Source organism: Aquila chrysaetos, chromosome 4 (genome assembly GCF_900496995.4).
Source record: "Aquila chrysaetos chrysaetos chromosome 4, bAquChr1.4, whole genome shotgun sequence".
NCBI classification, from domain to species: domain Eukaryota; kingdom Metazoa; phylum Chordata; class Aves; order Accipitriformes; family Accipitridae; genus Aquila; species Aquila chrysaetos.
This window is the reverse complement of record NC_044007.1, coordinates 42,490,176-42,515,018: the sequence shown is the minus strand read 5'-3', so window position 1 is coordinate 42,515,018 and position 24,843 is coordinate 42,490,176. Positions and strand designations below refer to the sequence as shown.

Sequence of the window (24,843 nt, the reverse complement as noted above, 5' to 3'; positions counted from 1 at the left end):
CTCTTAAATAATTTGCCTTTCTTCTTGTATACTGAAAAAATGAGTTCTTATATGAGTGACAGTAGTGCTAAGGACTACAGAAGTGGGTTGTCTAATCTCTTTGAGCCTGACTAAACAGTACCCAGGGCCGCTGTGCCACTGTAGATCCTAAGAGTGATGGGTAAGGGGAAGGAAACATGGTATTCTTGCTCAGGAAGGGTCTTTTTTCTGAGATCACTTTCTGAGATCAGGGACTTTGGGTTGGATTCAAGGACTCTGAACTCCAACAGTAGTGAGACAGTACAGAGCAGAAGGCAAAGGGGATATGCTGATGGATTGTCTAGGCACTTAGGCAGACAAACTGCTATGTTTTGTAGTAGTTGGAGATTTCTCAAGGCGTGACTCAATGCATCTAATGAACTTGAATAATCAAATAGTCTGAAAATCACCAAAGAGAGAATAATGATGACAGGAAGAAGTGCAACCAAGAGACCAGAACAGCTGGAGTCTACTAACAGTGGCAGTGAACCACAGAAGATCTCAAAACTGTGCAGGAATTGGAGGGGCGGGTGTCTTCAGTAGTGAGGGATATTATTCAGAGAATTATTTCCTCTAAGCATTTCTCTTTACCTACTGCTATGCCTATTTATTTTGCCTCAGATTAAGGTTAGTTAGTGATTTAATTGCTCTTTCCATCAAGATATTGAGAAAACTGAATGATGATGGTATTCACATTTACATGAAGAAGGCAGAGTAGGTGTGTTGGCATGCTGCCATCTCTTTTGGCCAGGCCTCACCAGTGACTTTAGCCTTTGGAGGGCCCACAAGGATTGGTGCTGGGACAGTGAAGGTTGGTATGTTTAAAAGGATTTTGCAGGTGCAATGTGTTGTAAATGGTCATGATGCTGTGAACAGATTCATTTTATGCAGTGATGGTGAAACTCCTTGAGTCTAAGAGATCTCCGAAGAATTCAGAGGGAGAAGCTGTTACTTCTGAACCTCATAATCTAGCCCGAGAACCCTGTTTAAGCAATTTTTGTCTCAGTTACTACAGAGAAACTGAGTATAATGGATAGCTGGGAGTGAAACACCTCCCATATCTCGAGTCTGCTGATCCGCAGCTCGGTAAGCAAAGTTTAAGCATGCATGGGCTCCCATGGAAGTTCTTTGCTTTGACTAGTTTCCACTGCTTCTGTTCAGATGGAAGCTGACAGCTTTCTTCTGGCTGACGGGCAAAGAATGAGTTAATCACTTTCTGAGAATGACTTTGTCACATTAACTGTGTCATTAGCTGTCACGGCATGACAGCTATGCCATATTAACAAAAAATAAAATAAAAAAGATATTCTTCTACGGAATATTTTTCTAGGAGGAGAAATGTGGTGCAATTGAAATTTCAGCCCCATTTCCCACCCTTGTCAGCTAGTTGTTTGCAGAGATGAAGGTGGAAATGTAGAGAAATGTGAAAGTCCCATTTATACTGCAGGTCATGTTTGAAAAATGCTGGTGTATATGTTCTAAGAAAGGCTTATGCAGTTTATCTGCCTTAACTGCTTTTATGAGAGAAATTCACCTGTTATTTATACTGCTGCTGCCATTGTTTTCTGCTCATGAGAGAAAGAAAAAGCATTACCCGCATAAGTGTTTTAGAATATTTTCCAGAGGCATTGTCTAAGAGTTAAGATGCAGATTCTCATAGGAGAGTAGGAAAAGTTTTCATAACTCAGTGTCTTGTAATTTTATATAGATTGGAATCAAGATGAGCTCTGATCAGAGGTCTGCACACAGATCTCACTGCACTTGGAGTGCAAGTCAATGCATACTTTTATATTTAGTGGGAAAATACAGGGTTGGCAGGATCTTTTGCAGTCACTGTTGGGCCGGAGAAGACTGTGCCGAGAAAGGGAGCAATGGCAGAAAGGCAAGAGGCAAAGGTCATGTATGCCCCTGTATACCTACAGACATGAATAGCTATGGAAAGGTTTGGCACTCATAATCTGTCTACAAGGACATGCCAGCCTTCTCCTTGAGGAAGCAGTGCAGTGCAGTGCTTTTAACAAATCATTTAGCAGAGTGATGCGCTTTTGTGATGACTGTTTAACCTTGAGAGATTTCATTCCATGGTTTCAGCAAGGATTACAGTAAATGCTCAATTTAGGTAAAGTCACAATCTAATTAAACAAATTCAGTCTAAATCCCTGCTGGGCCAGTAAAGATTTGTCTGTCAAATATCTCTAAGCATTTTCGTTTTCTATAGCAACAGTTAATTGGATATGCAACTGTCAGTGTAAATGCTTTCAATGAGGCTGATGGGATTAGTAATTGAATGCTCGGATTAATGATTTACAGCTGGCTTTGCTACCCTGTTCATTGCATACAGCTATGTTCATGATAGCTCTCTACCCTTATCAGGTGGGTGGAATAGTGGTTTATAATGGCAATATAGTTATGGTATTATGAAATACAGTTATGATACAGATTTGATGTAATCAGTGCATTGCTGTTGATACGTATAACTGTTTTTAACACTGTGGGCAACAACGGATTATGACCAAAATATTAAAAGCAGAAAATCTAAAAATAGCCACCTAACCTCCACAGTTAGGACTTGGAGCTGGAGGTCTTAGTCATTCTCCAGTTAAATGTATACAATTGTCTTTTATGGTTTGAGTCAGAAAGCAAACCTCAGTGTTGTGGGTAGTGAAATTATACCCAAGGCTGTGAGTGGAGGCTGACAAAGTGATTTCTATGAGAGGTGGTAGGACTGCAAAGGAAGTGGAAGAGATGAAGTCTGTGCACTGCCAAAGTGGCTGCTTGTGGAGAAAGAGACCAGACTGCAAAGCTTTGTCAGGTAGAGGGATCTCTTTGGTGATCCTTGAATCACCCATCTTGGTGGACACTGAAGAGAAGCATGAAAGTTTTAAGACTCTGATAGGGAAGTGGTTAAACTGTTCTCTGTGTGACTCTTTTGATCCCGCTTCAGTGCTTTGAAATATGGTACGCTCCCTGGGATTGTCCCAGAACGTCACTGTAAATAAAATGGGTTTTGAGGCCAGGTAACATATACCAGGAATTTTTTCATTCTCCAAGCAACCTAGGGTCAGGGAACTTAACTGTTCATTTGCCTTTTAAGTTGCAAATTCTGGGATGCTCTGGTTGGCATAAGAAGGAATCTTGCTGTTTGTGTCCACCTGAGCTCAGTAGTGCTTGAGGAAGAAGGCTGTAAAGAAAACTTTCCGTGGCACTGAGATGTATACATAAACTGTAGAGTTGTGCTATGAATTTGTCGTTTTGCCTTATGTATAGGCCTCTAACCCCATCCTTAATGACAGAGAGGCCCTTATACACCATACACTGAAAATTTTGGTTCTTGTTAATTAAGTTCCCTTCAGAATTAAAATGAGCCAGTGCATATTTAGAGTCTATGTTCAACACAGTTTAATAATACTTATTTCAATATATTAAACTAGAATATGTTTCTGTTCTTATAAAGATTCTATCTTGGGAAACATTATCTGAAACAGCTAACAACATTGATGTTACAATTACTTGTATTTATGACATGGTTATAAACAATTATAAAGTAAATTATTATAATAATTTAGACATAATTACAAAATAATTATTGTAATAATAATTTTGTAGTTATTTATATTTATTGTATATCATACTGCATATTCATTTACCAGAAAAAACCCCCAGGATATTCAAAGTTATGCTCTGCATATTTCAGCTCATAGAATATGCCAAGTTCATCTGAGTTGTGGGAATGGCTCTATGACCTTTCCTCATTATCCCAAGATTTAAGCTTAGGTTTTCCGGCAGAACTCCAGCTGCATGCAGTTTGGTGTTCAGAAATCATTGTATTCATCAGCTTCTCTCTCCCTCATGATCTGTTCCTGCATGTGAACTCCATTTGGTTCAGGAAACTCCCCCCCTCTTTTTTTTTCCCTCCTTCTTCTAATTAGTTCCTATTAAAAAGCCCATCTCATCCTTGCCTAACCTCAACTAGACTATCTTTTTCTTCCTTTTGTTCCTAATGCAGAGGCATTAATCTGTTTAACTGGTCTAGACCCTTCCAGCATTCATTGTTCATATTCAGTTTTTGTTATACTTACTCAGTATTCAGACCAATGATACTATATTTGATCATATTCTGGAATATTGAGTGCTGTGTAAAAATGCCAAGCCAATAATAAAAAACAGGGAAAGGAAATGTAGAATTTGGTTTTTGGTCTCAGGATGACATTTCTTTCTTCAGAATACTCTTGCAATTAATTTTCTTTCCAGACATCAGGCTTTCCTCCTTTTTGCTTTTATCTAGATAATACAGCTGTTTCAATAATCTTCCGATGAAGTGACAGTTCTAGGAATGCATTGTAAGAGGGAAATCGGGGGACCCTTTCAGAACTTGGACCAAGAGTGAGATGCCCTTTTTCATCTCCCAGCCCAGTAGACCCTATCTTCAACCTTAGTGTTGATTTGTGATTTAGTAAAGTGGACTTCAGGAAACCTTGCTTAATTCGCTGGCAAATTTTGAGCAGATTTAATCTGAAATGTTAATTACTGAGAATGTTAGAACACTTTAGTGTTAGAGAGCCCCTGAGTGATGGCATGACTGAAAGTCATAAGATAAGAAATTCCACGTCAACAGAAGAAATTGGATCTTATTCTAATTTCACATCTTTTAAATTGTAATTATTAAAGCAAGAAGGTGTCTGACTGGAGACGTTTTCAGTTATAATGGAAGGAATGTGGACTACTCAGCTTTGCTATTTCATTCAGAGAATCAAAGTTGCATCCCCCTTCCATGTACATTGTCACCTGCCCATTCAACCTTGGCCCTCACTCCTGTTTTGGGTTGCATGCATATATCCCAGTTAGATGTTTGTATCAAGTACTTTTTTTTACTATATAAATTGATATAAATGGGAAGGTTTAGTAGATCTAAACACTTCATTCTTCAAGATAAATACTAGGTGTCTAGAGCTTTGGGAGTTTTATTCCTCATTAAATCACTGATTTTCTGTTAATTGTGAAGGATGGGTGACAACTGGTAAAAGTTTTGCATCAAGTACAACAATGATTGTTTTAGGAGGTTGGCAAGGGCCTCTCTGATTAGATTAGAAGTAAGTTTTAGGGAAAGGAAGTGAATAAATGTTGAAGTGAAAGAGTAAGGGTGCAACTGCATTGTCATTTTAGTTCTTTCTGGAGTGTGTGTTTGAAGCAAACCTGTTGCTGACACCTGCATCCCATGCGTGGATTTGTGCTGCAGAGCAAGCTCAGTGTGCGCAGCCTGAGGTGCTTGTGGATGAAACCACTTGGGCGATGTGTTCCAGGAGCCCGACTGATGTCCTCCAGCCACTGGTGGGCAGGTGCTCTGGGGGAAAGAACAGGGAGAAGACTTTTCTTGTGGCTAGTGCCATCTTGAAGAACTCTCCAAAAAGGTGATAGGGAACACAACTGAATCCTGAAAAGGCCATGGAGCTTCTACAGGCATTTGTATTTTCTGCCTTTTAAAATTTGGTATCATCAATTCTGAACAGCAGGAAGAGGAAAATAGGTGTCCTGCTGTTTACTGGAGGAAAAGGAACGCCTTGTGTTTTCTCAATCCTTCAGCAGGATTTTGGCCACTTCAGACCACCTATATCATTCTCTAAGGGCCAAGCTAAAAATCATCACAACTAACTGTATGTGATGAGGCTTTTAAGTGCATGTTTAAACACAGCTTAATATTTAAAAGTCCTGAGTACCTAGAAGATCCCAATGACTTGAGGTTAAAGAAAAGTCAGACCCTTAATTTGCCCTTTGTGTCAACAGGTAGTACTGTGCAAAACTGAAATAGATATTGAATGCAGAGCCACAGAAGGTTTTAGATACCTAGCTCCCATAAACTATTTCAGCACTTATCAGGTGCTAACAGCCTAAACAGATTTTGACTGTAGAAACTTCAAATTATTGTTAGTGCTGGTGGTCAAAGCGATTTTTATCATGTTACTTTAAGTGGGAGGTAACCACTTAACTAGTAGCAGTAAGTGGGGGAAAAGGGCTCACAGACTAGGAATCTAGGGGCACAGTCAGAATTATGGAAGGAAGCACACACTGGGGTGGGAGCTGGCCTTTGATGTAAGTGCCACCTATGTAAATACCAAAGGATCTACAGTGTCAGTGTTGTGTTTTCTGTTTGTTCTCAGATTTACTTATACTACCTTTGTTTGAAACAGAAAAGATTGACCAGCAGTTTCCCATATGCCAGTAGTGCCAAAGATGATTTATAGCAGCTGAGGAATCAAACACAAAGCTCTTCCATGGAAAATCGTTTGTCAGGTTCTCTGTAAAATTAGGATTTTGAAGTTTTTTTATGTGGCTTTGGTTCATGTTTATTTTGCACAAACTGACTTACCACTTTTTGAGTTAGTGTTTATAACTTTAAGGTCAACTCTACAATCCTATATTGGATGGATATAAAAGGTGCAACTAATCAAATGTGGCATTGAGTTGTGCACTGGAGATGTTTTTAGTGCTTTAAGTCAAACACACTTAGGATTTTTTTTTTAATGTAAATTGGCTGAACACTATGAATTATAAATTTAGGCATTAAACATTTATTCTGTTAACTGGTTAAAATGAGAGCTGTTAGAACAAATACAGTTATATTCACTTTAGAGCATATTTATTATTCTAGTATGCTAAGAAACTGTGAAAACTAAAGAAAAAAATGTTTCAGCTGTTGTGTGCGCAGTACAAATTCTGTAATTACAGAAAAGAGGCTGGCATTGCTCTGATTGCTTAAAGAAAAAATGAGATGTTGTTTGATTAAATGACTGAGAGAAAACAAATAACATTTCAGAATTTATGCAGTTAGGATGAAGAATTTATTGTATATACAGTTAAGCAACTCTCCTGTAGATGTACTTCCTTTTTGAAGAAAATGAATACAGTAATCAAAATAGTTCTAGCATGGAAACTACAATACAGACTGAAACTTTACTAAAACAGAAATTAGTAATTTGACTTGAAAGAACACAGAACCTGAAACAACAAATCGCAGGTTGCATCATTAACCAAGGACAGTAAAAAACTGTACAGTACAAGCAACACGTTACAATAAGTTATGACCAATAAGGCAGTCTTTCTCATTTAGGACAAAAGGGATAAAGGGAAAGGTGTTAAAATCTCATAAATCCACCATATCTCTTTTCCATCTCTGGGACCTCTTTGGAATAAGTTTCCCCATCTTCTTCTGAAGGGAGAATGGAGTCGGCAAAGCGCTTAAGAAACCCACCGTATCGTTTCTGGTAATCCAGCCACCATTCTGGTCTGCCCACTCTTCTCATGAAACCACCGTATCTCTTTTGCAGCTCTTTGGCTTCACCTTCCAATTCGGGGCTGCGCTTTATGCTTCTCATGAAGCCTCCATATCTTTTGCTGACGTCCCCGTCGTTTTCATTTATCTCTCGGTAATGCCCTGCTTCAGGGTTATCCCCTGTTCCTAGGAGCTCCTTCAGCAGATCAGAGGAATTAGCAAGGGCATCGTCATCTGAGTCTTTCTTCATAAACCCTCCATACCTCTTAGCCAGGATTTCTCCTCCATTAGCTTCATCCTCCGGTTCTACCTGGTAGAGCTCATCCATTTTCTTCATGAACCCCCCGTATCTTTTCATGAAACCTCCGTACTTCTTCGCAAGAAAATGGTTCTCATCCAGCTCTTTCTTCTCTCCTGGAGAAATGTTGCCATCCTCAGAAAGATCCAGCTTTGCCAGTTGCAGGAGCTCCTTGCAGGTCTCCCAGGCTTTGGCAGAAGGCAGCTTTCCTTCACATTCTAGTGTACATGCCTGAAAAATGGATGCGGTTTACTGAGAACGATTCGATAGTAACAAGCACCTCACTGCCTAGCTTTACTTGTTTTTAAAAGACCATGAGTGAGCCTCTCTGTGAATGGGTTGGAAGGACTGCTCTTGGTGAGCAGCTGATTTGGTACCTGCCTGTTCTGAAGTTCTTCGTATTCCTCTCTGAGGGACACAGTAGTCTCCACTCTAAGAGACAGAATACTGGACAACGTGGGTCATGGGTCCTGTGTGTCAAGGCTGCCCCTATGTTTCTGTTTCAAAGGAAGCCACATGTACAGTTCCCGCACCTCCCTTATGCCCGGGTGTGTTCTCATGAAATTTTTTGTATTTACTAATGGTAAGCTAAAAACTGATTGTGGTTTGCTTCATGATGAAAGTGTAGAAGAGGATTCAGTCTTCTTAATTAAAAGTAGCATTCAGAAATTTTAGGAAATAAATTAACTTAGAGCAAATGTCATTGATGTTGCAAAGAAACCAGCTGTGCTGTACTGCTCAGTATCTTCAACACACTGCACAGCTCTAAAGCTGTATTTCTGTCTATTATCATTAGTTTCTCTTCATGGAACAGATCTTTCAAACATGTACCAATACAAATGTAGAAACACAGGTGTTTTTAGGCAGGATCAAGCCTCTGGCTTTGCTAGTTTGACATACAAAGTAGCGACCATCAGAAAGAGGGAAAAAATCCTAAGCTGTGTTGCTTCTGACTGTAGTGAAAAATTTTCTGGCTAAGACATAAAAAGGTTTTCAGTACCTGTATGCATATCTCATAACCTGTCATGTAAAGATAATAACATACATATTAGCCATTACTATCTCTGTTGTGTCAGGGGAATTTACTTCTTGTGAAGCCACACTCTTCGGTCGGAAAAAAAGTGAATCCAGTGGTTTTTTTTCTTGCCCATGGATTTTATACCATGATAATTAAACAAGAAATCATCAATATTTTTAATAAGAGAAACACTTATTCTGCCTGTTGTTTTCTAAGGATCTTGATGTGCTTTAAAAGTGTGAAATTAAACCCCAGCATAGTTTTCTTTAATAGCTAATTGACCAGCTCTCTACCTCTGGCCTTACCTGACTGTTGCGTCCCATTTTAGCCTGCGAAATTTATGTAGGTTTTTTGATATGATTGAAAGAAAATTAAAGGGATTTATGTATTTTGCAAGAATAATTTATTTATTTTAACTGGCACTACATGCTTGTTGTTATATAATTATGCTGTAAAGAGAACGTGATCTCAGCTTCAGTCTGACTTTGAAATTTCTCTAAATCAAAGCAAGAATAGGTCTTTCCCTTCCTTTTCCCTTCTCAATCAGTTTAAATAACCCCCTATGGCCAAATTAAGACACGCTATCTCATAGGTGTGAATGACGAGGTACAATGTGTTAACTCTTGTACCTTACAGATACAATGTGATAAAATCAGTTATGATGTTACTAGATGCTAGTATCTACAAACATTTGTTTCTAAAAGCTGTTTGTATGTGTATAAGGAATATATGGTACAGCACATTGCTTCTTTTCCCATTTCAACTAGTAAGCGTTGTTATGGAATGGGACTTTGGTTCTTTCTTGAATAATTGCTGAAGGTGTACAAGAGAGAATATGAATATAGACACCCACAGCATATGCTCCGAAAAGCATGTGTCCCTCCCTCTGAAAGAGCAAACTACCACTTTTTTTCCCCAGTTGAAACTGACGTTTGATTGAAAGCTAATGTAAGCAAAAGTATAGGGAACTGTTTTGCCAGCCACCCTAAGAATATTGCCTTTATGAACCTGTTGTGGCCAAGAGTGAGTTCTTACTTTTGGATTAGGCAGAAGTACTCAGTGATTCATAATTCTGTGTAAGAACAGGGTCCAGTCCTTCCTTTTGTGTGCTCCCAAATAACCGATGACCTCTTAGGAGCAAAACTTTTCAGATCATTTAGATGTGCTGCTGAGAGCATGATGCCTCAATACGCATCTATATGAGGTCAGGAACGGCAGTTGCCACCGGGAAAGGACTCGGCAGTCTGAGTTCCCACCTTCTTCAGGGAGGGCTGAGGGACCACAGACTATCACTGACCCCGATCCTTAAAATTCAAGTTGAGCTGCTTCTGTGACTATACTTTTAAATAATTTCAATATCACTAAAATTACAGATTAAGACACCCTATTCCCCCCCCCCCCCCCTCGCATTCTGGAGTTTTCTTGGCATAATTTGTCTTAGGCGACAATGTCAAAGGGATCTTTCACAGGCACGTTCCTAACGCTGTGCAGCACCGTGCAAAGAGGAAGAGCAGAGGGAGGTATTGCTACTCAAACCAGGCTTGAACCCCGCTTTCTGTGAGATTTCAGGCAGATCCGCCGCTTTGCAGCTCGACAGCCATCCTGCCTGAAGGGAACTCATCCTGCCGGGGAGCCCGCTGCCGGGGGTCGGGACCCCTCCTCCCGTCCCGCCCGGCTTCCCTCCAGCCCTGCCGGGGCTGAAGTGCCCGGCGGCCACCTCTCCTTTCCCTGCGGAGCTGCCCTCTCCGGCCGCATTTCCCTTCCCTCTGACGTTTTCACTCGGCTTTTTCCTTGCTCCCCCCGGGGCTGCCCGGCACGGGGTGTCCGTCCCGTCCCGTCCCGTCCCGTCCTCCCCGAAAGCCGCGGCTCGCTGACGGGCAGCGGGAGGGACGGGCGGGCTGGGGGGTCTCCTCGGGGCGCGCTGCCTTTGTGTCGGCGCCGCCCGCCCCCCTCCGCCCGCCGCCCCGCCTCGCCCTCTCCCCGGGGCCCGCTCCCCGCCCCCCTCGAGGGGTCTTCCAAGCGACGCCGGCCGCTTCCCCCACTACTTATCTTTGTAACTTTGCCCCTTTGCTTCCCTCCCAAAGTTACCGCGGGGCGGGGGCCCGGGCCGGCCCTGCCCGGCCGAGGGGGTCTCCGCGGGGCTGAAGCGGCCGGGCGGCCCCCCCCCGGCCCCGCTCCCGCTTACCAGGGGGTGGATGCCGGCGCGGGGTCCCAGGCGGTAGGCGCAGGCGGTGCAGTCGCGGCCGCAGTCCGCCCGCGCCCTCGGGAGCAGGCAGGTGCTGAGGGCCAGCAGCGAGCAGCCGAGTCTCAGGAGCATGGCCATGGGGCTGCAAGAAGGAGAGGTCAGCCGGCAGCCGCCTCCCCCCCACCCCCGGCACTGCCTCCCCCAGCTTCGGGGCGGGAGAAGGCGGCACGAAACTCTTCGGCCGCGGCGGTGTAAAGCCAAGTCCTAGGTGGCACGCAACTCCGGTAACTCACGGGCTTTTTTGGAGCCGGAGCGGTTGCGCTGGCGAGGTAAGCAAGCAGGCGCTTGGCAGGTACAAGGTCAACGGACCTGCGTCCGGAGAGGAGCGGACCCGAAGGATGAGGCGCCCAGAAGTTCCCGTCCGGTGAAAGTGTTCGTCCCCAAACCCTTCCCGCAGCCCTTCCCGCCGCGCCCGCGCCTCGGGGAGAGACCCGCCGGGACGGCAGCCCCCCTCCCGGGACGGCAGCCCCTCTCCCGGGACGGCAGCCCCTCTCCCGGGACGGCAGCCCCCCTCCCGGGACGGCTTTCCCGCCGGAGCGCCCCGAGCAGCCGCCCCGACGACGGGCACCAGCCCCGGCAGAGCCGCCCCCGGCCCTCCCACGGTCGTCCCCGTCCCCCCCCCGCCCCCCACCGCAGGCCGAGCAGTTCACTCACACACAGGCTCCCCGCGGGGCTCCCGGGAGTTGCTCGTGAGCGAGCTGCGCCTTTGCCGGAGCCTCGGCGTCGGAGCCGCTATTATTTACGGCAGGGCCGAGCAGCCTCTGGAGAAACCCCGCTGGAGGGGGAGCGGGGGGAGGAACTCGGCGGCCGCTGACAGCTTCACCGCGGGCGGCTTTTGGGGGCGCCGAGCCGAGCGCCCGCTGCCGAGCGGAGCGGAGCGGGTGCGGGCGGCGGCGGCGGCGGCACTTTATAATTAGCGAACGCGGGGAGAGGGCGGCCTCCCCCAATCGCCGTCGGGCTCCCGCTGACGCAGCACCTACGACATGCCCCCCCCGGCGCCGCTGCCCCTCCGTCAGTGACTCCGACGGAGCTTGGGATGGGAGCGGGGGGGGGTTGTGGTTGTGTGTGTGTGTGCGCGCCCCTGACGTCGGGGGGAGCGGGAGACCGGCACCGGGAAAGTTACCGGGGGGAGTTTTCACCGGGGGCGGGCGGGGATGAGACATCGGCGTGAGTCACGCCGGGTGGGGGGGGGGGGGGGAGGCCCCCCGGGGCTCCTCGGCGGCAGCCCCTCTCCCCGGGCCGGCGGGCACCGTTTCCCGGTGGAGCGTTGCACAGCGCCGGGGAGCAGGGTTGCGTCTGGGGATGTTCGGGTTTTTTTGGTTCGGTTGGTTATTTTTTGTTCGTTGGTTGTTTTGGTCTTCTTTTCTCTCTGCCGCCCTGCCAAAACCCCAAGTGGCTGGCGCCTTCTGCCTCCCTCCCTCCCTGGACCTCAGGTGTAAACCGCTGTGTCGGGGGGAAGCAGGTTTCACTAGAGCGAGCGAGAAGACAAGGTTTGTGGTTTGAAAATATTGGAATTTCACAGGTATGGATAGATTTGCCTTATTTGGACAATTTTGGTGATCAGGAAAAACACAGATAGGAAGGAACCAGATAGAGGCAACACCCTAAGCACTTCTGCAAGGTTCTCAACCCCAGCAGCTGGGGCAGCTCACTGCTCTGCTCCGTTTCACAGCCTGCAGAACTGGCGTAGGGCGATGACGCTGATGCCTGGCACCTCTTGTTTGTAGAGGGCTCTGCCTCAGCCGTGCTAAGCTGCGTTTCTTTGACTGTCAGAAGCCACCTTCTATTTCCAGCCCCAAATTATTTCTAGTGGTTTATATTTATTTGATCTTCTTTCAGCATTGTCCTTGAGTTTAAAGAGCTGTTTTCCCCTTCCTGGTGTGTTTCTGGGGGGGGGATTGTTCTCCCTAGTCCTCATTTTGCTGAAGTGAACAAGCTGTGCCCTTCAGCTTTCTGTCTTGAGATGGGCCCTTTTCATGTAAATGTTCTGCTCTGCATTCGCTGTACTTGGAGTTCATAATTTCTGGGCATGAGTGATGGGAACAGTACACAGTATGTTGGTTGAAATTTCATTAGGGCATTAATGCATAATTATCTCCCCTGGAGGAGGAAGACACCTCAATTTATACCTCCTCAGATCTCATTTGCCTTTCTTAATGCTGCAGTACATCGATGTCACGCACCCGTCTGGTAACTGAGATATGGCTAGGTCTTTATCCTTCAGAACTAACACAAAATCCAGTACTGTTATTGTATGGAAACACTTTCTGCCACCTGCTAGTCTTTACATCAGCTATCTGACTCAGATTGAGAACACTCAAATGAATGTTTGGATTTTCAGAAATAAATCCATGCAAGCCAAAGACATAGCTCTTGCGTCTAACCAGTGTATATGAGAAGAGAATCAGGCTCTCTGTGCAGTAGTATCAGCCAACTTTGTAAGTGAACCCTCAAGAGAAGAGGTAGACATTTTAAAAATCATCCCAGTGGGTATATTTATGTTAGCATGTGAGGGATCTGCATTTGGAGCAATGAGCAAATTGCTATGCCGCTGAATCAACAGGGATGCTATACAGTTTGTTCCTAAGATGGTTAGGGAAGCACTGACTAACTCCAGAGGCGACACATTCGGTGCTGCTTTTGCTGTAAAGATACTCTCTACAAGCAGAGCTTTTTGTGATGGACATCATCAGATTAGTCCTCTGGGTCAATTACTGACCCTCGGCTCTGCCATCGTTTATTGGCTTGCACTCCAATAGTCAGCATGGCATGATGGGACAGATAGCTCAGTAGCCTCTTGATTATTCCTCCTGCAGTATACGTCCCTGGGCTGACTGACTCCCGCTTTCATCGCTCTGCACATGAGCATCCATGCTCAGCCTGCCCACTCGGCTACTCAGTCTGCCATGTCCGTCATTACTCTGTTTAATGTGATTTATTGTGTTTAATCTGGTCATGATGAAAACCCAGCCAGTGTCAGAATCTCCCTGTGTACAGAGGTGTAGATAATCCCCGTAGATAAGATACAGACTATAACAGGAAAAGATGGAGGATGAGGTAAGAGTAAAGCATATAAAAGGACCAAATAAAAGGCATGTAAATTCTGTCTAGAAAAGGAATAACGGGGAGGGTTATTTTACAGTGGCTAAGTCTTATGGCTGCTGGTGGGGACCAGGGAAGAGGAAAAGATGGAAAGAGATCGGGTGTGAAATGCATAGGTGCAAGGACACCGTAAGAGAGAGGAGAGGTACCTGTGCACAGCCAGCACTGGGCAGAAGAAGTCCAGCCATGGCTGTTGGAAGTGCTACAGATATTCAGCACTTTGGTTCATCTGCTTTTCCGTATGCTCTGTCATTTGAGTCTTTGGCCTTGTCCTGGTCCTCACCCTGCATCCTTACAGAAGTTGTATGTGTGTCCCCAGGGCCCGGCAGAGTGGGGAGTGGGAAGAAGGTCCCAGCCGGACTCTCGTTTTACCCTTTTCTCACTAGGTGTAGCAGTGCCTGCTACACAGAGTCCTCTCCTTCCTCCTGAAAGATGCTAATATTCACAGAGAATGAGTATTAATACAAAGAAGGAGTAATTAAGAAAATATTTCTTGAAGAGCTCACTTTTCCCAGTGTCAGCAGATGAAAGCTCTGTAATTTCCAGTCTGAGTTCAATTTTGTATGGGGAAAGTATTCTTTGCAGAGAGAGGATGAAAACAGGCAATAATTTGGAAAATTTTAACAAAATACTACACAGCAAAAACTACATAAGGAAAATTACTCACTGTAGGAGTGGAGGATAATATTTCCTCAGCAACCGAGGACCAAAAAACAAAGAAATAGGGAGGCATAAAAAGAAAGAGAACACTTTTCACAGCAGTAAAGAGGGTAACTTGTTGCTCCCTACTAACTTTATAATAAAAAAGTCCTGGTGTTGATAAAAGCTTTGGCACTTATATAATCCAGAATTACTACAGACACCAACTGCTTTTTATCTGTCATCAAAATACACCAGCCAAAAGAAACCTGTTTGTGTGACAGTAGTGCTTGCAGCCCCAAGGGCCCTGTTGTCCTACAGCTTGCCCAGACTCCCAGACTTAAGCTAGAACAAGGTGAAGCCAAGATAAAATAATTTTCATTTTACTGATTGAGAACACAATTTGAATGACTTTACAAAGTTTTGCCAAAAGTGGGCAGCCGAGTTAGAAACTGAATCTGTCTTTCTTGGATTTCACATCAGTATTTTTACTGCAGGACCAGCTTTCCGTTCCAAACTCTACTCATCGTGCTAATCAAGCTGCTACAAAATCATTAAATGAAGATGGATTTACGGAAATATGAAATAAACATGCTGTTAGCACTCCAAGCAACCCTTCTCACAACACAGAGCCTTTTTGATAGAATTGAAATGAGGAACAGAGAATGTAAACCAGCATGTTGATTATTTTCTTCAGCTCAGTGCAAAAGGTCACAGCGTTTCTAAAGACCAAGCCGTCAGGTTCCATTTAGCTCAGTCAAATGGGCTTCATTTTTAATGGGAACATATATAACTGATATCAGAGCTGAGAAAGGCATTGCAGGTCAACTCTCCTATACCAAACTTATCATCAAAGTAATTTAGAGACATGAGTTATTAATCTATAGATACAAGTTATGAATTGCTACTTTTTAAATATCTTTATTAAATTATGTCTAATGTAAGCAGAGAGGAACTGTAATACAGAGAGATGCTCAATGTACGATTGGTATGGCATTGCCCAAAATGTACCTTTACAGGACAGAGATGTTTCAGTGCTTCCCATATCTCTGTATATCCCTTAATATACACCTAGGTGTATCATTTAAGACATGAAGAAATAAGAACAGTATCAGTGATGCAGACATTTCTGCTCACAGCTGCCGAAGACAATCTTGTATGAAGAACTGGAATGCTAAACTTTTCATCTCAGACAAAGCTGCGTCTTCTTAGTAATATTTTTGCCCTTGAACAAATTACACCTTTTTTAGAAGGCAAAGCCATGCGCTGATGTAGTGGTGATAAGCAGATGTTTTCACTGAAAGAGCAATGACAGCTACTGTCCCTGTCTCACGGCTGATGTCGTGCAGCTTTCTAAGGGGGGAGGAGGTTTCACACTACTTTCTCTGAGTGTGACATGAATTCAGTATAAGCATACAACAAATACCATTTTTGGTGCATTTGTTTACCTGCGATTGTATCAGACAAGATAAGATCGAAGCAGAGAAGTTTATACCGTTCTGTGGAGATACATGGAGATTCACTTTATTACATGCTTCTCTCTTTCTCACAGGCACATGAGTATGTGCACTCAAAGACTTCTGAGATCAGGCCTGAACTGCAGTAAGTAGAATGTGCTGCAGAGTAAGCAGAACAAACTGTACGAAATCTGTATTCGTTATAAAAGCATTATGCTGCTCATTTCCACAGAGGCCATGGGAGGGGTATTTCCAATAAAATAAGAAGAAAACAGGGTGCTTGGTAGCAAAATACATTGTGATGGAATCCAGGCACAGTGATTATTATTTAAGACAATAACTACTCCACATGAGTGGAGTGATTTATCCTCATTTTTTTAATTAAGAAAACTCAACCATGAATTACAAAGGAAGTATTAGGTTCCATCTATGAAAAGGATTGCAGTGTCTAATGCATATGTGGAAGGATTAGCTGAAAATTGTAAATGAGAGATTTTGATCACTTCAGTCATATTAAGAAAAACAAACAAGCAGAGTCTAAATAATGTATCTGAAGTGCAAGCTTCAACTATTTTCCCATTATTCACATTCATACAGCAGAATTTTGGAGATTTTCCCCAGTTCCAGCCTCACATTTTCATTGCTAGTATTTTATTGCCCAGCTGGGGAGTGCTGTGTTCACACTTTAGCACAACATTCAAAACAAGTTGTTTTTGCAGACTGGAGCTGGAAGGAGAGCCTGATGCATTACATGCAGACAGGGTAAAGGCTGGCTGGATGCCCTGCTGCGCTCCTTGGGGGGCTCAGCTTGGTGCTACAGGGCAGGCAGAGGTGACTTGAAACTCCCATAGTTTGGGCAGTTCAGAAACGTAATTTAAAATGGTGTCGGTGGTTGCTGTGATTTCCAGCAGCCCAACAGGGAGTGTTTTACGGCCGAGCACTGAGGTCTCTTCTTCCCGCTCCCACCATGGCCTGAGCACGACCTCTCTTGCACCGTCTCCGGGCCATGAAGGGAACGGTGAAGGGCCATGTGCGCTCTCCTTCTTCTGCTCTTACACTGGAGGAATTCCCCAGAGGTGATCCGGATAGCAATGAGGGCCATACTTCATTTTGCTATGCCTCTTCTGGAAATTCCCTCATCCACACTGGGAATCTGTCTGCCTTATGGCCTGCTGTGGCTGTAGGCCACAGCCGGTGTGCAAGCAGGATGGAGCCTCTTGTGCTCTTACAACATACCTTGGTCTAATGGTGGGCTAAATTCCTCAGCTGCAAAGGCAACTTTATGCTCATTCATGGTAGAATTCACTCTAGATTAGCAACAGCCACACTTGTAATCCTTGTGGAATTGCAAATATTAAACGCATGACGTTCACACAAAAAATGGACTGGGAAAGGTGCATAAAACACAGGGTTCTCACAAGCACCATGTGAAAGGTCCACCATTTTTCTTTCAATGTAAATGATTTTCAGTTGCTTTACATGAATTGGGACTTCAGTTATGTTCCAGAAAGTGTTTTCCATAGGAAGGAATTCCATAGGAATCTGGAGGTTTAATTAATCAAGTTACATAGCTAGGACAGAGAAGAAGATGCTGACATAAGAAAACACCCTAAGAGCTTTTGAAAATTAAATAAGAAACATTATCATCACATTCCTTCATTTTACACATATTTGGCCTGTTCCACTGGCTATTGTTTGTACTTCTTTGCTCTTTGTATTTCTATTAAAAAACCTGGAAACTGAACTCTGACCTTTCCCTTCTTAGTTTACCGGTCTACATTCCTTTTCTTTAAAGCTGCTTGCTTTATATTTGAAAGTCATTTCATTTCTCCTACTGCATAACTGAACACTCCAGAAACTAAAAAGCAACCTCAGCCAGCTGAGCCCTTATTACTTTTCCTGTACAGAACTGGTGAAAACATTTCATGAAAGTTGAAGCTGTGAATCTGACTGGGGCCCAGGTTTAACCTGAAGATTGAATTTATGCAGAAGCTGAGAAGGTTCTGAATGATTTTGGAAGCAGAAGAGTTATCACGTTGAGCAAAAATGTAGGTACAGTGGCAGTGCATAGTAAAGGAAAATGACAGATGTGGTAAAATGTTTTGATTATTTTGGGACGACATACATGTATTGGAGGAGACTGCCTTGTGGTTGACTCCTTTCCCACCTTCCAGAGATACATCTCGCATTTTGGTTGTTATATGGCCTTGCTGTCACGACACGTAGCTTTTCCTTCGACAGTTTGAAAGCTTATAAAACCAGGGTGCCAACCACTGCTAAGGTGGAGGTATAATACAAGGTTTGTTTTTAATACGAAAGTGGTCAGAATGACATTGTCATACAGCTAACCAGTGCTGTCATGTCTTTTCTAGTTCTGCCAAAAGCTTTCTGTGTCACCTCAAAGTGGTGAATTCACCACTTCCCTCTAATGTAATGTAAATGCTACCAGTTATGACCTGATAATACCTGGCTTGGCAGCATTTTGCTAGACAAAGCAATTGATGCTCTTTCATAGGCTTTGACTGAGTTCATTCAAAGTATCAGGTATAGTATTTATATCTCTAGGACAGGACTAAAATGTCAGATATTTTAGACTTTTAACTTAGTGATTTGGACTACCTTTGGAGTGTCCCTTGTCTACACTGGTACCCAAGGATTTAATCAGCTGATGTGTTCAGACACATCTAAGGTAAACAGACTGGTGTGTGCTAAGATTTCAGAGAAAAAAGACATAGAATATAAAATAATGCAAATCTCACAATACTAAAATACTAATACATTTTAGGCAGAAATAAGTTGTACTTCAACTTACTCAAGTGCAGCAGCACTTTGAGTATAGAGAATGAGTACTGAGCAAATAATTCACAGAGAAGAAAAATTGAGTCTAGGATGGGGTAGAATGGGGAAAGTCACAGTTGTGAAGTTTTTAAGAGATTAGGCTAGTTTATGTCATAAAACGTTCCTCAAGGTGATTATCTTCCTCTGACTTTTCAGCTGTTGCCTGGTGTGTATTCGCCGCTTCTCTGCAGGAAGCAGTGCTGGTCAGTGGCTGAGGCAGACTCTCCACCTGCTTCCAAGACCATCCTAATAACTGCCTTGTCACCTTACCCAGTTCTTCAGGATGAGATGGAGTTTTATCATGGGACACGATGACTAGAGATAAATCATTTACTGAAATGAGGACTACTCTCCAAAAATGCAGCAGCAAAGTTTCTGTGCTACAAAGTTGACTAAAGTGCTCTGCTATTTTCTCGTGGCAATAAATAAAATGACTCATTTGTCTAATCATCTTGTTTTTTATGACTGAACTAGGCTGCAATTTCTAGAATATTTAGGATTGGTGTATATTTTGTGCTAAAACTGGATGTAATGTGTGTGCCAACAGAGTGATAACAGAATTTGGAGGACCTTTATTGGTGTTTTTCTGCTGGTTCTTTTAATGTCAGTTTAGTTCTGAAAAGCAGTAAGCTTGTTATTCGAAAGACTGCAAAAATAAATATTCATAAATATCTTTAAAATGATAGCAAACTAAATGATGCTGCAAAAATAATTGGCATCTGTATTGCCTGGTCAACTGATCAAAATATCACTGCAAACCAACAGAAGGAAGTGGGAAGCTTTCAAGGAGTGCTTCCAGGCAAGGGTGTATTGGCTTTGTGTGGCAAGGTTTTTAGTAGCGGGGGGGGGATGTAACAGGGGTGGCTTCTGTAAGAAGCTGCTGGAAGCTTCCCCTGTGTCCGACAGAGCCAATGCCAGCCGGCTCTAAGACAGACCCACCACTGGCCAAGGCTGAGCCAATCAGCGATAGTGGTAGTGCCTCTGGGATAACATATTTAAGAAGGAAAAAAGTTGCTGGGACAAAAAACGGCAGCCGGAGAGAGGAGTGAGAACATGTAAGAGAAACAACCCTGCAGACCCCCAGGTCAGTGAAGAAGGAGGGGGAGGAGATGCTCCAGGTGCCGGAGCAGAGATTCCCCTGCAGCCCGTGGGGAAGACCATGGTGAGGCAGGCTGTCCCCCTGCAGCCCAGGGAGGTCCACGGTGGAGCAGATATCCACCTGCAGCCCGGGGAGGACCCCATGCCGGAGCAGGTGGGTGTCCAAAGGAGGCTGTGACCCCGTGGGAAGCCCAAGCTGGAGCAGGGTCCTGGCAGGACCTGCGGACCCGTGGAGAGAGGAGCCCACGCTGGAGCAAGTTTTCTGGCAGGACTTGTGACCCCAGGGGGAACCCATGCTGGAGCAGTCTGTGCCTGAAGGACTGCACGCCGTGGAAGGGACCCATGCTGGAGCAGTTCATGAAGAACTGCAGCCTGTGGGAAGTACCCACGCTGGAGAAGTTCATGGAGGACTGTCTCCCATGGGAGGGACCCCACGCTGGAGCAAGGGAAGAGTGTGAGGAGTCCTGCCCCTGAGGAGGATGAAGCGGCAGAAATAACGTGTGATGAACTGACCGTAAACCCCATTCCCCGTCCCCCTGTACCGCTGCGGGGAGGGGTTAGGTAGAGAATCCGGGAGTGAAGTTGTGCCTGGGAAGAAGGGAGGGGTGGAGGGAAGCTGTTTTGAGATTTGGTTTTATTTTTTATTACCCTACTCTGCTTGATTGGTAATAAATTGAGTTAATTTTCCCCAAGCTGAGTCTGTTCTGCCCATGACGGTAATTGGTGAGTGATGTCCCCTGTCCTTATCTCGACCCACAAGCCCTTTGTTATATATTCTCTCCCCTGTCCAGCTGAGGAGGGGGGAGTGATAGAACAGCCTTGGTGGGCACCTGGTGTCCAGCCACGGCCAACCCACCACCTCTATCACCTGTCTGGTTGTTCAGCTCTTGGCTTCAGCACTTGGGGATAGAGTGGTGTGTTGTCACACAGCTGCTTTGCTTCCCTTTGAAGATGGGATGTATAAAGTAATTCCCATAAGAGCTGACTGTCATTTTGAGCCTTAGCCCATTGTTCTTACTCCTGTTTAGGCAGTGCAGAAAGATATGGGACTACCTGCAGGTGGTGGAGGGGTCCCGTGTCAGGTTTCATCACTGACAGAATATGTGGGCTGGTTGCCTTCTAAATGTTTGAGATGTCAAGTTTTTTCTCCATGGTACGTTTCTGTTTTTGTTAGGACAACGATGGGACCTCTGACAGCACTCAGTAGTCGAGCTTCTGGTTCTTCTGTTAAGACCATGTATGAACTCAGGAACAGTTGCAGATGGGATGCCCAATACGACTTGCATGCATGTAAACCTACTGAAAGGATGTGTGAAGTAAACTAACTATAAATCAGTAAACTATAACTATGAATCAGTAAACTCTAAGTATATAATGTAAAGCTCAGAGTTAGATCTCATGAAGAAAAATGTCAGACAAAATACTTCATTAATGTAATTTCCAATTTTTTCAAAATGAAGTTCTTGTGGAGGTCTGCTAGACAGATACAGTTCCAGTAATTTCTGCTTTATCTTGTCTGCAGACTTATTGTCTTCTGGATGTTTGATGCCCTCCAGGTTCTCTATGTCCAAGCTGGAGCTCCCTGTCTTTGTGTGTGGTGGGCCATGGCCAAATGAACATCTTCTCTGATTAGTTCTTATGAAGAATGGAGCTGCAGCAACAGAAAACAGAGATGGGAGAAAGTATAAGGCACAGCATGTTTTTCAATATTGCCGGTTATTTTATATTAAGGTGAAAATCTTCCACCCATCATCGGGTTTAGTCTGATATCCATGTTTGTATTATCCTTTGTCGTGGGCCATTGAAAGGTGCTTTGGAGGGCAGAAGTGGTTGCTCTCTTTTTTGCATAGTCTGAATGTGCACTTGAGTCCAAGAAAATATTTACCAATCCATTTTAATAAAAATATGGTCTGCGGGGAGATAACCCAGTGTTTGAAATCCAAGGTTGGTGCTTTGGGCCTGGCTTGGCTGCTTAACTGTGATGAACCCCACTGATCACTTCTGAATCTCAGTGTTTTGAGTCAAAATCACATCTTCCTCTCTCCCATAAGCTACCTGCCTTCTCTGCTAATGTTTGCAGGAGTGTATATTTTCTATTTCACACCTCCAGAGTTTTCCATCAAAAAGTTAGACAACAGCATGCTAATTGAAATCTAATGACTGGAAGACCCTTTATGGATTATCGTAGTCTGTAAACTAACAAGGAGAAAAATGAAAACAAAGGCAGGTCAATTCAGTGTTAATATATTTGACATCTGTGGCCTAGGTATTATTTATAAGAGTATTTGGTAGTGCAATACAGTAATTTTATTGTTGCATATCTGTTCAAAAAAGGGAACTGTAATGTGAGACATTGCAAATACTCAGCAAAATGGGTTGAGAATAATAGAGGAGATATAAGTTTTAATTTTTTAAAGGATGGGTACATTTTTAATTTATCAGATATGGATTAATTAGTTTTCTTACATCAAAATTGCAATAAAAATGCGAAATTAAATATAAGTAGTATGGAGCAACATGAAGTTCAAAGAAAGATGATGTCTTTACCTCTTAATACTGTCTTCAGTTAAAAGTTTAATTAAATTATAACTTGGAGCTTCCTCACAAGTTTACCACTATAAATGTGCAGAATCCAGTAATGTCCAGTAATGCACACAGAGAGATGAATAGTGCGTGTATTTTTACAGGGTGAGAACCTTCCTGTAAGCCTTTGTCTCTGAAAGAAAACTATAATCAAACTGAATCTGGTATTTTCAAACACATTTTACAAACGCAGAATTAATGCAATCCTGTAAAACCCTTCATTTAACTTTTACAGTAGTTTATGGCTAATTTATATGTGGCTTTATGATACTCAGTTCCAGGAGGCCGATTTAAAACAGAGGTTCTGTTTTAATCACATACTCCCTCCTTGATCTTGTGAAAAGGAACTCTCCACTTTGTTTGAGTTGTGATTAGTATCTATTGTGCAGTTAGCTGAGTTACAAATTAGAACATACGAAAGTTGCGGGGGAATAGTATCTGAAGTGCAGTGATCTAAGTATTAAATAATTACTACTTTTATGGATCATTGCTTCTTGAACATCAACTTGAAATAGAAAGCAATTACAATGTGTTACAGAAAAGAAACTCATGGCATTAGTACCGTGATAATATTTACTCTCCAGGTTACTTTTCCTTTTTGTTCCACCTTTTCTGAGCATGAGGAAGGGTTACAGGTAATTTACTGTGCTGGGTAATCTGGGTTTCTTGAGTGTCCCCCAAATACCAGCATTTAACTCTCTCTTTAATAAAATAACCCATGAAATCATGAGAGATTTTCAGTTCTCCATCTTTCCCTGCCTGTTCAGAGCAGTCTCCTTGCCTGATCTTAGTTAATCTCTACTAAAGAATTAAGATCCCCTGTCTCAGACCCATGAGGAATAATTTCATGGCAGAGGAGTACAAAGTATACCCTTTAGAAATGTAGTGCCAATATCTTGGCTGGTCCAAATTCATGTAGCTACAGTGATACCATATTTTGTATTCTAGATGAAGTTCAAAACTACTTTTCCTTGTCTGCGTGTCCTGTACCCATGTTAATGTTTTTCCAGTCTGCCAGTTTTTATGGCACTGATCATTTTAGTTGCTATGCATCATTTGATTTAATTCCATTACAGACAATGATTTATAACTGCTTTATTATAAAGAAAAACAGTCAGAAAAGAAGAAGATAGATGCATGACTGTGAGCAGACATTAAACTGAGCTAACACCTGATGTACTTTTCAGGAAAATCTTTCAACGTAATGAAGTGCTTAGCCTGTTCCCCAAAATTAAGCTGCATATGAGGTAAGTGGTGGCACCCCTGTTGCTTGATTTAGTTTGAGCCAGTTGATTTAATTATGCAGTGGGGAACAGTATATCAGTGCAGTAAGGATGTTTAGGAAAGGTCACTCCAGCTCTTATTTGGATGCTTTGATGCACAGTATATTTCAATGAGAATGTACCTATAAGCCCATAAATATCTATGTACTGAAGATAAGCCTTGCAGACCTTGTTAATTCTGTTACTATTGGCAAAGCCAAACTTATCTTAAAAGAATGAAGAAAAATTTTATTTCTTTTAAAATTCAGTAGAATTTTGCTCAGTTGTTTTGTATCCATACACTTCCCGTCCAAGCATCTCAAAGCACTTGCATTGAACAAGCTAGTCAGTCTCATTCCTGCAAGGGCAGTACTCTCTATGTGGTTTGAGAAAGAATGAGTTCATCTATGTAATTTCCTACGGATGCCACTTGAATTGCCTCCTTCTTAATCAACCTATTCATATTTTTTCCATATACCATTCACTACTTCTGCGTGTTCCTATATGCGTTGAACTTTTCTGATTTTACTTTGTCAGTTTTCTCTAATTGCCTCTAAAAATATGGGGGAGGTGATCCTCACCTGAAGACTTACTTCAGATTACTAAGCCTTTCAAGGGTGACCTTTGCAAAAATTTGACATTTCTGTGTTATCTCAGGTTTGTACCATAATCTGATCTCATTAGGATTATCCATTGCTTTAAGCCAAGGTTGTGCATGAGTAGTGAGAAGATCAGAACCTTGTGATTCCCATTTCCTTGTCCTCTTGAATGACATTTCCCATTTAACATTTACATTGCTGCATCTCAGGCAGCATTATAGAATAGATGACCATTTCTTTTGCTGTCAAAACACAGTTTATGTGACCGTATTTTTAAGTCTTGGTGTATATAGATTTCAAGGACTTCTATTGTCTCCTACACAAAATCCATGTGCTATAGATTCTGCCTGCAATTTTAATTCAGCTAAATTGCAGTTGCATATTTATCATATAAATATGTGTATATAAACAAGTGAAAC

The 24,843-nt window shown here is 43.2% G+C and overlaps 1 protein-coding gene and 1 long non-coding RNA gene across 4 annotated transcripts; one reads left to right on the top strand and one right to left on the bottom strand.

The window, feature by feature from the left end:
* Nucleotides 1–6,835: 6,835 nt before the first annotated feature.
* Nucleotides 6,836–11,747, bottom strand: PENK (proenkephalin). Of its 2 annotated transcripts, none has more exons than XM_030012713.2 (3): nucleotides 11,501–11,747; nucleotides 10,787–10,928; nucleotides 6,836–7,814 (listed from the first exon to the last, which is right to left on the bottom strand). In XM_030012713.2, exons 2-3 carry the CDS (start codon nucleotides 10,922–10,924, stop codon nucleotides 7,149–7,151), a joined length of 804 nt encoding a protein of 267 aa, XP_029868573.1. In that variant the 5' UTR covers nucleotides 10,925–10,928; nucleotides 11,501–11,747; the 3' UTR covers nucleotides 6,836–7,148. The 2 variants fall into 2 exon arrangements, with proteins under 2 accessions (XP_029868573.1, XP_029868572.1); XM_030012712.2 differs by lacking the exon at nucleotides 11,501–11,747 and adding an exon at nucleotides 11,080–11,098.
* Nucleotides 11,748–12,208: 461 nt separating this feature from the next.
* LOC115340849 lies at nucleotides 12,209–23,808 on the top strand. 2 transcript variants are annotated; one of them, XR_003923214.1, is made up of 5 exons: nucleotides 12,209–12,368; nucleotides 16,140–16,210; nucleotides 17,952–18,092; nucleotides 21,537–21,662; nucleotides 23,751–23,808. It is a non-coding gene; the product is annotated as an uncharacterized LOC115340849 (long non-coding RNA). The 2 variants fall into 2 exon arrangements; XR_003923215.1 differs by lacking the exons at nucleotides 21,537–21,662; nucleotides 23,751–23,808 and adding an exon at nucleotides 19,074–19,252.
* The last annotated feature ends 1,035 nt before the right edge of the window (nucleotides 23,809–24,843 follow it).

What these genes read in the sequence shown, in the direction of transcription:
- PENK (XM_030012713.2), bottom strand. Translation starts at nt 10,924, where the DNA reads ATGGCCATGCTCCTGAGACTCGGCTGCTCGCTGCTGGCCCTCAGCACC. An exon ending in GCGCCGGCATCCACCCCCTG is followed by an intron (nt 7,815 to 10,786) that starts GTAAGCGGGAGC and finishes TCCATTTTTCAG; the next exon opens with GCATGTACACTAGAATGTGA.